Consider the following 13,646-nt stretch of genomic DNA (forward strand, 5'->3'; position numbering starts at 1 on the left):
CGATAACCAACTGGTATTCCTAAGTAGCTAATTACATGCACATCAGCTGCGCTGCTACTGCCTTAGCCAATACCATGGCAACAGTGGAGTATAAATAAGTACTCCACTTGGGCGTTGTCCCTTTGCCTTACTTGTGAGGAATACACCCTGGAAGTGTTGTTTGAAATCTATTGCAACAGCTGTATGGAGACGAACAGTAATATATTGTGTGTAATGCCTAGAGGATTTGGTCTAAATGTGAGTGCTGCTGTTATATTTCTGAACATTGCTACTTGTACAGGGTTTGTCTGTACCTAATACTTCTGCATATGTTTCAGTCTGGCCTGGATGTTTGACCAGCTCAAGACTGCATAGCTAGGCATATAATGTTAGGGGGTTTACAGTATGCTTACCAGACATATTTAGTTTGGTGTCAATGTGTATCATACTTTGCTGATAATCAGTACTCTGTAACACTTCCTGGTGTACGAACCTTTCAACCCTCTGAAACGGAATTAGTTCATACAAACCCTGTAACATCAGTAGCTGTTCAATTGTATAACAGAAACTATTTCACATAGGGCCATGTTAGTGTGTCTGTGTCCAGGTATGTTAAGGTTTCAGCAGATGTTGTACAGTAGTTGAATAACTGGTTATGGTATAACAGTATGTATTGATGTAATTATTTTGGTTGTGGGGTAGATGTTGGTGGGTGTACGTAGCACATGCAGGTGTGTAGGAACCCCTTTTATACAACTTCTATATGTGTGTGTGTGTTCTTTCCCTATGTGAATGGCTACCCCTTAGTGGACTAATACTATGGTAATTGCAGGCTGATTCATTAAGGCACTGTTAAATGCTTCCTGTATAGCATGCAGGTACTGTTAGTCCTTGAATCCTTTTGGCAATACATCGGAATGTAATAAAGTTTTGCTAAATGAAAGCTGTCTGTGTATTTCTGTCATGGATATTTGCAGTCATTGCAGTTGTGTTGGTGACTGTGTCCATAGAATATATTTGTAATATTGTATTGGCATATACTCTTCATATGTTATGTTCATATTGTTTGGGGGGGGCCTTTGGCCCATGTTCTACTCAGATATGAATACTTCGGATGCTGTCTACACACATGTATGTATGTATGTGTGTGTGTATATATATATATATATATATATATATATATATATATATATATATATATATTTATATATATATATATATATATATATATATATATATATATATTTATATTTATATATATATATATATATATATATATATATATTCCCACAGATGGGAAATACCATACTGGCTTATGTGTCAGTCTTAGGCTTTGAAATACTGGCCAAGGCTATTGGAGTCCCCATGGTGCCTTTTTCGGGAGAGTCTCAAAGGTGAATACCAGCTCCGTAAACAGCACAATAGCAGAATCAATGAGGGTTATGCTACTCAACACCAGGGGTTGTGATCACAACATGCATGCACTCACAGCACTCCTCAGGATGGACAACGTCAACATCTGTGCAGTAACTGAGACCTGTCTTAAGGCTCCTGAGAGCACACCAGCACTACCAGACTACAACCCATACCACACATTTCAGCCACAGAACATGGACTGACACAGACATGGAGGGGGTGTATTCATATTCATCAGGGATACCTACACCTCCAGGTTATTGTGGCAGCATGATACCTCTGAGATCATCCATGTGCAACTAACATCAGCCACAACTGAAATGTAAATTATGGCCTGCTACAGATCACCCTCCATGACCCAGGACCACCTCTCCACCTACTTGGAGACAGTGGAGAACATGACAGTCCTAATGCACACCCTGGCATTGGTCGATGTCAACTACCCTACCATTAACTGGGAAACTTACTCAAGTACTCACTTTCAGGCCCAGCGGTTCCTGGAATTTATCACCTCATATGCCCTGTATCAGGTGGCAACCTCCCTAATGAGGGGTGGAAACATACTAGAAGTGGTTATCACCAACATGGGCAACAGGTGCATCACAGCAGAGGTTAACCAGTCACTGGTCAGATCTGACCATGAACTATTCACTGTTTCCACACCCAAGCATCTCCCCCACCCACGGAAACCACAGTGTATACCTTTCCTACAGCTAACTTTATACTACTAGTGACAGGGGTGAGGGGAGTCGCAGCCCCCACACTAAGGGGAAACACTGCTCACGATACAGACAGATTTACAAATGCAATCTATAAGCACCTATACAAATGTATGGATCATGCCATCACTGGTAAACCAAGACTCACTCCTCCTAGACAAGGACACCAATCTGGTGGACCTCTGCAATAAACAGGCTATACTACAGAAGTAGGACAGTGTTCCAGACAAACAGCAAATCCCACGAAGGGCAGACATCCATGACCTTTATTAGTTTGATATGTAGGTCCCTCATGACATCATCCAATGCTAACATCAGCAGGAAAATACGCAAGGATTCGAAAGATAACCACAAAGCCTTCTTTGGTTATGTCAAGGATCTAAGTGGTGACACACAGATTTGCACTATGCCAGTGAAATATAGCACAAAATATGCTGACCCTACTGATATCACCAACATCCTTGTAGATACATTCAATGCATACTTCACCCCCTAAAGAGCCCACAACACTACCTGAAAGGTACAGTATCCCACACATCAGAGACACACAGGTGGAAATGGCCCTCTCTAACAGCAGAACACAGCATCAGGGGAGGCAGATGTTGTCCCAGACTGCATCCTGCAAACTGTACAAGACAACCTAATCCCCCACCTAATTAAGCTTTTCAACCTCAGCCTCTCCACAGGCTACATGTCCATACAATAGCGCGTGGCAACGGTTATTCCACTCCATCAAGGTGGAATCACAACTGACCATGGTAACTACCACCCCATAAGCCTGACTAGCCTGGTCTGCAATGGTATGGATAGCATCCTCATGGCACTCATGCCCCACTCAGGTATTATTGATAAACACACCAGCCTGTACATACACCCATACATCACAGGTTGGGTTGCCAATGGGCTTACACACAGAACCCACATGGTATGACTAACAGTCTCCAGGTCCAACTCTTGACCAGTCACGACTGGTGTCCCACAGGACTCAGTCCTGGGAGCCCTACTGTCTGGCATATACTTCTCAGAGATACAGGCAAACACAGGTGGACTACGGCAGACCATGTTTGGCAATGACTGTGAACTGGGAGCCATGATTGATAGTCCAGCTGACACAGACATCCCTCAAGGGGCCTCACAGAGACCGACACAGGGTGTCAATGTCATGGCCTCCAGCCAAGTGCCACTAACTGCATGGTCATTCCATTGTGGAATATTAAGCACCCACATATTAATATATAAGTGGCAGCCACTTTAATACGGACGAGGTAATGGGGTATCTGGGGACTAAGGTAGATAGTAATCTCCCCTTTGTCAATCATATCTCCAAAGTAGTTAGGACATCATTCTATGTAAGCCATCTAATTACTAAAGGGTTCCCATCTAGATATACTGGGGTTATAGTGACCCTTTACCCATCACTCATCAGTCCCATCATAGGGTATAATAACCCATTTGGGATGTACCTCAGGAGACACTTCCAACAGCTGGAAGGTCCACGAATGTACCTCGCCAAGGGGATTACTGTCCTCAAACATATACCCTATGCAGCCAGACTGAATAAACTCCTGCTTTACTCAGTGGTATCTCGTTTACCCAGAGATGATCTCTGCTGGCCAACTCAGCCATGTCGAACTCAGGCTTAATGGATATGCTCCACCTATGGGAATCCATGTCACAGTGTGACACACTGTAGTGAGCTGAACCTTGCCACAGCAATAACTGGAAGATGCTGGAGGGATGGATTCCTGTCACAGACACTCCCCATACTTTGGAACAACATCCCTAACTACATTATACAGAGCCCCTCACTAACACTCTGCAAGAGAAACCTTGAAGAGTGGATGGGGAACAGTAGATGCACCCCAGGGATCCCACCATTGGCTCTGCTCCACAGAGGGGCAGTTAATGAATCAATAGGGTGGCAAAAGCTGACACATTTTGGCTAGGCTTATGAATGGCCTCTGGCAGTTGGCCAAGTACCTACCTATGAACCTATACATACAGTATCAGCTCATGCTGATAGCTTAATTTACTGTTCAGGTGTTGACTTACCTTGTGCCAATGGCAGTTATGTGTGCAATAGTTGAGGGCTGCCTCTGTTGGATGCACACAGTAGATTGCTTATACATGACAATTTACAGGTAGTCTTGTGTGTGTGCCATCCATTTTTACTGTGTGTGCAGGTGGGGAAAGGTGTCAGTCCATAGGTGCCTACACTGTCAGTGTGTGTGCTATACGTTCCCTCATTGCCAAGGCATGGGCATACTGGGCACGCCTCCATTTGCTTACTGGGGCTGACTCAGGGTGTTCGTGGTCTGAGTACCTCTGTGCCTGTGGGGCCCTTGGCAATGGTGGTGGGCTGTGAGGGCCTTCACCATTCTGTCCTTGCTGCAGCTGTTTCTGCAGGACCATATTGTGTAGCATGGCACATACTATGAAGATGTGGGCACACATGTCTGGAGAGTACTACAAGGCTCCACCAGATATGTCCAGCCAACAGAACTGTGATTTCAGCATCCCAAACACATGCTCTATGATGATTCTGGTTTGTTTGTGTGCCTCATTATGGCATTCCTGCATGTGTGTGTGTGTGCATTTCTGATGGGAGTCATCATCCACGGTTCCAGTGCATAGCCAGCATCCCCCACCAGGTGGCCATTTGGGATGTCCCCCCTGGAAAATAACTGATACAGCTGTGAGGCATGCCAGATGTGGGAGTCGTGATACCTTCCATGGCTGCCAGCACACACATCCATGATAATGCCCAGGGCATTGCACATGACCTGGCAGTTAATGGAGGGGTATCCCTTGTGGTTTATGTAGCGCCTACCCTGCTCACCGGCTGATGACTTGATATGTATGTGCATGCAGTCTATTGAACCCAGTACCTCCGGGTATTCTGCCACATGGTGGAAGAAATGCATATTGCTGACAAACTCCTGCGTTCAGGGGAAGTATATGTGCTCATTGGCATGTGCTAACATGGCACCCAGGAACTGGTGTAGTACCCTGGATGCTGATACCTGTGAGATCCCCATGATATCCCTAGTTGATCTTTCAAAGGTACCTGTAGCTAGTATTCTCAGGCTTACACATAGCTTCGTATCCACTGGGATGGGTTCCCCTCTGTTTGTTCTGACTCTGAGGCGTGGCCGGCACAGCTCCACAAGTTGCTGTAGGATGGCCCTGTCCACTTTGTAATGCTTTACTATCTCCAGACCATGTAGCCTCTGGTAGGTTACCCTGGGTCTGAACACTCTCCTCCTCCTCTGGTGCCTGAGGTGGTCATGTGCATCATCCTCCACACCACCTTCAGTCTCCAGCACATGCTGGTGGATCAAAGCTATGGCAGCCCCTAACATGTACATACTAAAAGTTTCCCGTCTGTATACACCACTGGTGCAGAGTGTATGGGAATATACAAATGTGTGTGAGGTGCTTTCACACTTTATACCATTGTGCTATGTATGCTGCTGATGTCATTGGGTGTGTATGAGCTATTCCAGCTGCAGAGTGTCTTAATTATGGATTTTACAATGAGTGCTGCAAGTGTGGGGCCTTTACTGTGGAGTTATGCTTGCCTGCCTTGATTAATCTGTTGCCCTTTAATTCACTTTTAAACCTGGATCCCCTCCCATTATCAGTCATGCATCCACCTGCTGTCTTTCTTGTTTTGTACTTTCCCTACCCAGTCATGGCAAAATGTGTCTTGTAGCTGATATACTGCAAATCAGCTTTGTTCTGCTTTGACACTTTACTGTTTTCTTTGCAGTACAGCCCCACCCCTTTCCTGTTCTGCAGATAGCTGCTTGCAGCCTTGCTAGCTGTTGTCAATTGCCCACTGTAGGCTCCTAGGTGTTAATTAGTCATTTGTACTCCAATTTCCCTGCTGCAGCATTTCCTTATTTCTTTCCTATATCCTTCCTGTTTCAGCTGCAGTGCGCACCACGCAAACCCATTTACCATGTTTATGAGAGCTTTCATCTCCGTTCACATGCATACTTGGTTACCTTGTGTACTCTCAACTAAGCAAAGCTATGGCCAGTTCAACACACCCCTATACTGCAGCTTTGCCTAGCTATGGGCAAGCCAGTTTAGCAATGCTCCAATGTGCTTAGAGCAATGGCGACACACCCCTCTCTTGATGCCATCTTTATCTCAAGGACACAACTCGGTGTTATAACGCTATGCTGTGAGGTGCATCCTTACACCAGCGTGGAATCTGCGATTCACTATTACTCCTCTCATTTGCATGGCATTGCCTAGTAATTCCTAGCCATCGGGCATAACACTGTCACAGCCCCTTAGCAACCCTTGTGCCATAGTATGGTGTAGCATGCCTGCCATTGACTATTATGGGGAAATCATGATATGTGTTACATTGCAGTTTTATTCTATATTTTTATTTTCCTTGCGATCCCCTTTGCGCGCCACTGCCCTGTGCTTCCACATCGCAATAGTGCGACTATATATATTAAATGTTAATTTTATATTTTGTACATGTTTTTTTTTTTTGTTTTTTTTTTTTATGCCAATGGCTATATATTTAGCCATTGGCGTATATTAGCAATATAATACATGTGTTTGGTTGGGTGTCATGGCTCCGATTTTATGTTTGCAAAAATGTAAACCGTTTTGCACGGTTTACATTTCTGCATGTTTACACTATGCCTGCACCACTTCCTGGATCGCTACATACCTTCATTTGCATGCTACACTGCTGCAAATGAGGTAATTAGCATACAGGGCCCGGGGGTTGTACGGGTGTAGGGTACGCAGGTAGTGCATGTGGGAACAGCTCATACCTGGATCGCTCAGCGGCCATATTTGGTGTTAGAACCCCAATGCTACACCTGCACCTGGTGCAATCTTTATGAATCCCAGGGTAAATTTTGATTTATCATCTTTATTACTATTTTATGTGTATATATATATATATATATATATATATATATATATATTTTATACATATATATATATATATATATATATATATATATATATATATATATATATATATATATATATATATATATATATATATATATAAACAAAATGGTGAATGTTTTTAAATTCTGGTTATCTGGCATGTAAATTATCTAAAGAAGTATACATTCTTTTAGATGAAAGCACTACCTAAACATGTTGTTCATTGTTTTTCACATTTTGTAAGCTTTCAGTATACCTTGCTCATGATGGATGAATATTCCAAAATCCTTATGACTGAACTATTGAAATCTGCATCAGCAAACATAGTTACTCATACAATTAATAAAATTCTCTCTATGTTCATAAAACTAGAGATAATGAAGTCAGACAAGGGACCAAAATTCGACAAATCTCTGAGCATTTATGTCAAGATCTTGGGACACAGCTCACAAAGGTTACTCCACTATGATTACTGATGGATGACAAGAGACTGGATCATTACCAGCATCATCAAAGCCATCAGGTTTGTCAAAAAAATCCTGGAAATTTAATCCTTTAAAAAAAAAGAATACTGCAGAAATACAAAATGCTGAAAGGGTATAATAGCTCCATTCATCCTAACAAAGGAAAGACTCTACATACCCATATTCTACTACCATTTCAACAAGAAGATACTTTATGCTTTGAAGGCTATTGAGGAGCCACCAACATGGAGACACAAGAAAGAAGAACCATGAAGAGAGATGCAAGAAGGGGCCCTATGATGATATCAAAAAGACAGCCAGAGTTATTAACATCGATCAGGGACAATCAGTGTTAGTTTCCAGAAAAAACATGTCTTGGTACAAACCAGCTACAAATCCATCTGTTTTCTGATAACCCACTGTATCCTTTACATAAGGTCATCATGGGAATGCTAGTGCCCATTTTTGTAGTCAATGTCTACAAGGCCTTCAAACACATTCTGGACAGGGTACATATTTTCAGTCACAGACAACAATCATGCCTATGGCCAATTTGGAGAACAGCAATTCATCTACTGAATGTTTTTGGAAGGTGGGTAGAAACTGCCACACCTACAGAAAACCTATGTGAAAATAATGGTGATCTGTAGGCTCTTCACAGAAAGCACTACATCTGAGAAACAAATGGGAGAATCTCGTGATATGAAGCAGCAATGTGCTACATTAAAAGGGTCATGATGACCTCCTCACACTGATGAAACACACCAATACACACTTTAGAAAAAAATATATTACTTTGATGATGGTGATATACAGACGTGTCACATTAAAAGTGTATCAGTACAAACATTTCTGCAAGGAAATGATCATCAAAAACAGCGACACCAATGCTTCTAAGATACTCTGCAAGGAACTGGGAAAAATCTGATTATGTCAATGATAATATATGCTGTAATTGTCGTAACATTTATTTTTTTTAACAGGCTTCAAAGTTGTAAACATTTACTCCTGTTGCTCATGGCATGTTTGTTTTAAACAAGTAAAAAGTGATGTGATTTTGCTTTGTGCTTTCCAGTGAACTATTCCACAGATCTGCTTGTGCTGAAAAATGTGATATGCTTTACATTGTTAACTGCTGTATGTAATGCAATGTTTCTCTATGTTGCTTCAAAAAAAAAAGATGGATGATAGAGTGATGAAGAGCCATTTATTGAACTGTGTGCTTGCGAACAATTCTTAGGTTGCTATATGGGTTTTCTAGCCTACTGAGATACTCGGGTAATGTGGTTTCCCCCAACTTACTTACAGGTCAACAGCCCATCAAAAAGAAGATTCATAGAAGACTCCTTTGCACCAAGCGACTGCTGTTGTCCTGGGCATCACTAATACTATTAACATCATTAAAAATTGGTTTACATTCTGGGTATAGAAAGTCATCATGTAGTGCCTCACAAATAATTTGTAAATGGCACCAAGCCTGATATTAAAATATTGGAATATTTTCTGTCTTTTCATAGATTCAAATGTGCCATTGCAAATATGCAACTGATACTGAAACATATCACCCCATGAATTAATTGCATGTGCCAGTATTGTACAATAAGGCATGCTCTGGTAAACAAGATAGATCTTGATGTTTAGTTACTTACAAGTTTTATATTATCAGTGTGCAACATGACAGGTGTATAAGTCTTCTGCATCAGCATTATTTTGTTTCTCTCAGGATACCTTGGCTATCAAACTACCCCTAATGCATGATCATTTCATAATTGAAAAGGCTTTTTTCTTTGCAGTTTTCACAGATATCATATTTTGTGCCTTATGAGATTTGCAATTATATACTAGTGAATATAAAAAAGCCATCTGACTGTGCAGGTAGCCCTCAAACAGATGTTCTATGCCATTTTAAATTACTACTTCAATTGAAATGCAAATTACTTCCCATTTAAAGTGAGAATTCCAGTGATCCAGTCTCCACTTTTCTGACCTGGAAATCATCTCTATTTTACAATCATAACACCTACCTGCTCCCTCTTTCATTGTAAATTCTAGTTGTTCTTCCTCCTTAACAGAATCCTATGAAGCCAAATCAAGTTCCTTTTAAGATTCTCTCTCCAAAATGCATGTTATTCATGACACTTATCCTTTAATAACTTGATCATCCAAACCTCCTGGACCAGCATAAAAGTTAAAAGTTCTTCTCTAGTGTTACCTTAAGCTACAGTTAATACTCAAGGGGAAGACACAGGCATACATAGCACACTGGGAAAGTGGTTTCTACTTTTCCTGCATCCCTTGTACTAACAGTATACTCATCAATCGTTGTTCTTGTCACATCTCCTCCAGAATGAACAGTGTGATCATTTCAGTTGCTAATAAATCCAGTGGATGTTGTTCTACAAATATCAACATGGCATCAACCTCCACAGTGAGCAGTTACATTGTGATTTTGCTGAAGTATATGACTTTGTGCAAGTGCTGAAACCAAGCTACCAATTATCTATACAATCAGCTTACCTGGTTAGGCCTACCTAAACACTGATTATCCATCATTAATCATTGTACCAATATTTTTGCACCTTGTAAATGGACTTGATGTCCAACAAAGTTCAGCAGTAAAGTCTAAATAAACAAATTAATGCCCAGCACTGACCCTACTGGTACCCAGTTAATGACTTGTCATGTAGAAGACATTGCTTTCATAACTCTCACCTTGAACTCCCAGTCATTTAGTCACACATCTGCATTCATCTCAGCACTCCCAGCTCCACTAACTCCTGTATAATGTGACAACCTGCAGATCATGAAAAGCTGATTCAAAGACTTTTAAAACTCCAGTTATACCCATATCAGTGCTTAAATTCCAGTCAGTAGGCAATATCTAATGAATCACACTGTCAAGTAATCATATTGAAACAGAAATTATATTACTGTTTTTACTGTGTGGCAACATACAGACAGCATATAAAAGATAAGGCCTCCCTCAAAAATATCAAATGAGGCACATATCCCTAATGTCAAATATACCAGAAAAATTAGGTCTGCATAGCTGTCAAAAAACAAAGCACCTATTACAGCTGTAGTGGCAGAAAACACTCCATCTTCACAAATACAGCACACACACGCAAACATGGTTTACGTGTCCTGCAGTTTACAAGAGAGACAGAAATAATTGCAATTCCATTTTTACCCCCAGTGATGAATGATAAAAGCACACTGGGCCTGATTCATTAATGCCTACAGTAAAGTTTACACAATCTGTGTTCAAGAATATCCCTACCACATTTTTAAGCTTTCTAGTCACACAGCAAGTTTACCCTAATTGTACATGTAGTCTATACATTGTGCCAACCTTTATGAATCCCCCTTGATATTTAAGGCTGCAAGAAAGTCAGTAGGAAAACTAAAATTAGGAGAAAGAAGGTACGAGTCATGCTTGTGTTGTCTGTTCACTTAGAATGGTGTACACCTAGTGTACAATTAGTGTAGGCATTAATGAATCTCAGAGAATGTGTTTAGCAAACCTGTGCATATGTGAATGAATACACACACACACACACACACACACACACACACACACACACACACACACACACACACACAGTCACAAGAAACATGCATGCAAATGTCTTGTAATTCTCAAAAACTATAATAAATGCTAAACCCATAACCATGAATGATAAATTAATAAAACAACTATTAAATCATAATAAAACAACAAATTAAATAAATGGGAAAAAAGCATTCACAAAGATATCCAAGACATATAGGTAAGACTCATAAGAAAACATCCACAATACCTATATCTATATCTATATCTGTATATGTATATATATATATATATATATATATATATATATAATATATAAAGACATTTTAATATATTGCAATAAGTGTTAGACTAATTTTTGCAATGTAATATTTAAAATACAATAAAACCTAAACATTGCAATTCAAAAGCTACGGAAGAATAAAACACTAAATGAAAAAAGAAAAGTTTTACAACAACAATGTACCATGACAAAGCATACCTTACTTGCAAGGAGCAGGGACCAGTTTGGTCTCTCAGTCTTTAACCTCTTAACCAAGCAGAAAACACATCTTGAGTATAACATGAATTCTCCACACCCTGCTATGACATACTGCCATAATATCATAGAATGAGGAGTCTCCATCCACATCTGCTGTTTTTTTAGATATCTTAGAGTTGATTAAACTGAATGGATAAGATAGTATTTTCTCTTGACATGGGTCCCACAGATCATTTGTCTTTTTGGAGATGCACACACCACATTTCACTTGCATTTTAGCAGCAGTTGATTCAGCCATTTAGATGAACAGCAGTTAATTACTAATGTCTACATGAGTATCCTTTTTTGAAGCTCTAAAAATCAATAAGAACTCTCAGTAAAAGACTATTAGAATTAAGTTGTTATTCTAAACAAATTCTGTCACAAAAATAACCCTTTCCATATCATTGTTGAATTCATTATTTTTACTTCCTTTTTTAAGAGATAGATTTACATACATTGTTTAGGCTTTATTTGCCAGTAATGACAGCATCAAAAAGTGCTATTGTCATTTCACAAAGTGCAAAACTGCTGCAGCCAATAGTAAATGCCTAATGGACTCCTGAATGTTGCTATTAAATTATTATCCTTCCAAATTTTTTTCACAAGATAAGACTAGAGTTTGACTTTTTTCCTAAATCACACACCCCACCCTCCAAGGAGAAAAGCGAGTTAATTTTTTGCCTAAAGAAAACTGTCAGACAGTTTAAGCGCACTTTAAATATCGATCTTTTAGTAGAAATCTAGGCTACCAGTGCTGTTCAGCAGTCATTTACTATTCAAAGACTTGAAAATTACTGTACTTATTAGAGTTTGCATAAACATTATTATTCTAGGATGACTCAAACTGACAGATATGAGAAGAAGGAAGTCAGGTGCATATAATAATAATCTTTGTCACTGTTAATGCAATATAAACAAAAAGCCAACTCAGGATTTGTGCTCCAATGTTAGACTTATCTTAGAAGATTCACTATACCTGACACTTGTATTCAGGAATAAAATCAGGTTAACTACTGCTAGCATTAATCCAGCCAATAACAAAACATGCATGTTATTTGAAGAAAACACTGAGGACAGTCTTTATGGAAGAGTGGCAAAATGTTGTATCAAAGTCAGAAAACGTTTTACTGACGCTACTGAAATGGGTGTTCCATATAACAAACAATACCCATATTTCAGAAATGAAGCAGTTAAGTGGTTGCTAAGAAAAAGAGCTAATAAAAAAAATGACTGACCATACAAACTGAGATCGTAAAGACTGATTAGAACTAACAAAGCACTCACACTGCAAGTCACAGTGATAATAAGTCTAAAACAGCCAAACCATCTCATAATATTTCATAATGAGGAAAATGTAATCCTTTAAAAAAAAGAATACTGCAGAAATACAAAAAATGTCTGAAAGTAATAAAGCATGCTGTATGTTTGCCCTACACACAAGACACATTCTGTACTGTCTCATATAACTGTTATATAAGGGGAAAAGCAAACATGTATATGTCCGTATAGCTACATCTCCCTTTCTCACTATTAATATATATATATATATATATATATATATATATATATATATATATATATATATATATATATATATATATATATATATATACATATATAAAGCAGATGTGGTAGTGTTACTGCAATGGCTTTAAAAAACCTAACCAATCTATTGCATAGAAACAACCAATAATAAATATGTATTTTACACATACATATAAAATCACAAAAATATCTAAATGTAGACTAACTTTCAACGCAGAAATATTTTTAAAGTAATGTAACAAATTCTCACCCAGTATAATACATGCCGTTGCAATAATATAAATCATTGTTCATACAAGAGACATGCTGAGATGGTGGAGTATGTATACTACAATGCAATCATACTCAGCTTGCATTCTCAGGAAGTCCAGCTTAACTTTACCACTTCCTTTCAAGGGTCATTGTGTTGGAAGATATATTTTCATCTATGTGTTAGCACTAACAAAACGTATATGTATATCTGTGTGTATGTGCATATGTATATGAATGCTTACATATACATACATATAAAACAAAGCTTC

At 39.3% G+C, this 13,646-nt stretch overlaps 1 protein-coding gene across 1 annotated transcript in view; it reads right to left on the minus strand.

Annotated features, from left to right (window-relative positions):
• LOC122806004 (CMRF35-like molecule 2) overlaps positions 1 to 13,445 on the minus strand; it is a 75,152-nt gene extending 61,707 nt beyond the window's left edge. The window contains exon 1 of the mRNA XM_044076246.1: positions 13,376 to 13,445. Coding sequence (XP_043932181.1) covers positions 13,376 to 13,412 — 37 coding nt within the window. The 5' untranslated portion in view covers positions 13,413 to 13,445. The remainder of the gene's footprint in view (positions 1 to 13,375) is intronic.
• Positions 13,446 to 13,646: the final 201 nt, after the last annotated feature.

This window comes from Protopterus annectens, chromosome 7.part0 (genome assembly GCF_019279795.1).
Source record: "Protopterus annectens isolate FY-2018-M chromosome 7.part0, PAN1.0, whole genome shotgun sequence".
Classification (NCBI taxonomy): Eukaryota; Metazoa; Chordata; order Ceratodontiformes; family Protopteridae; genus Protopterus; species Protopterus annectens.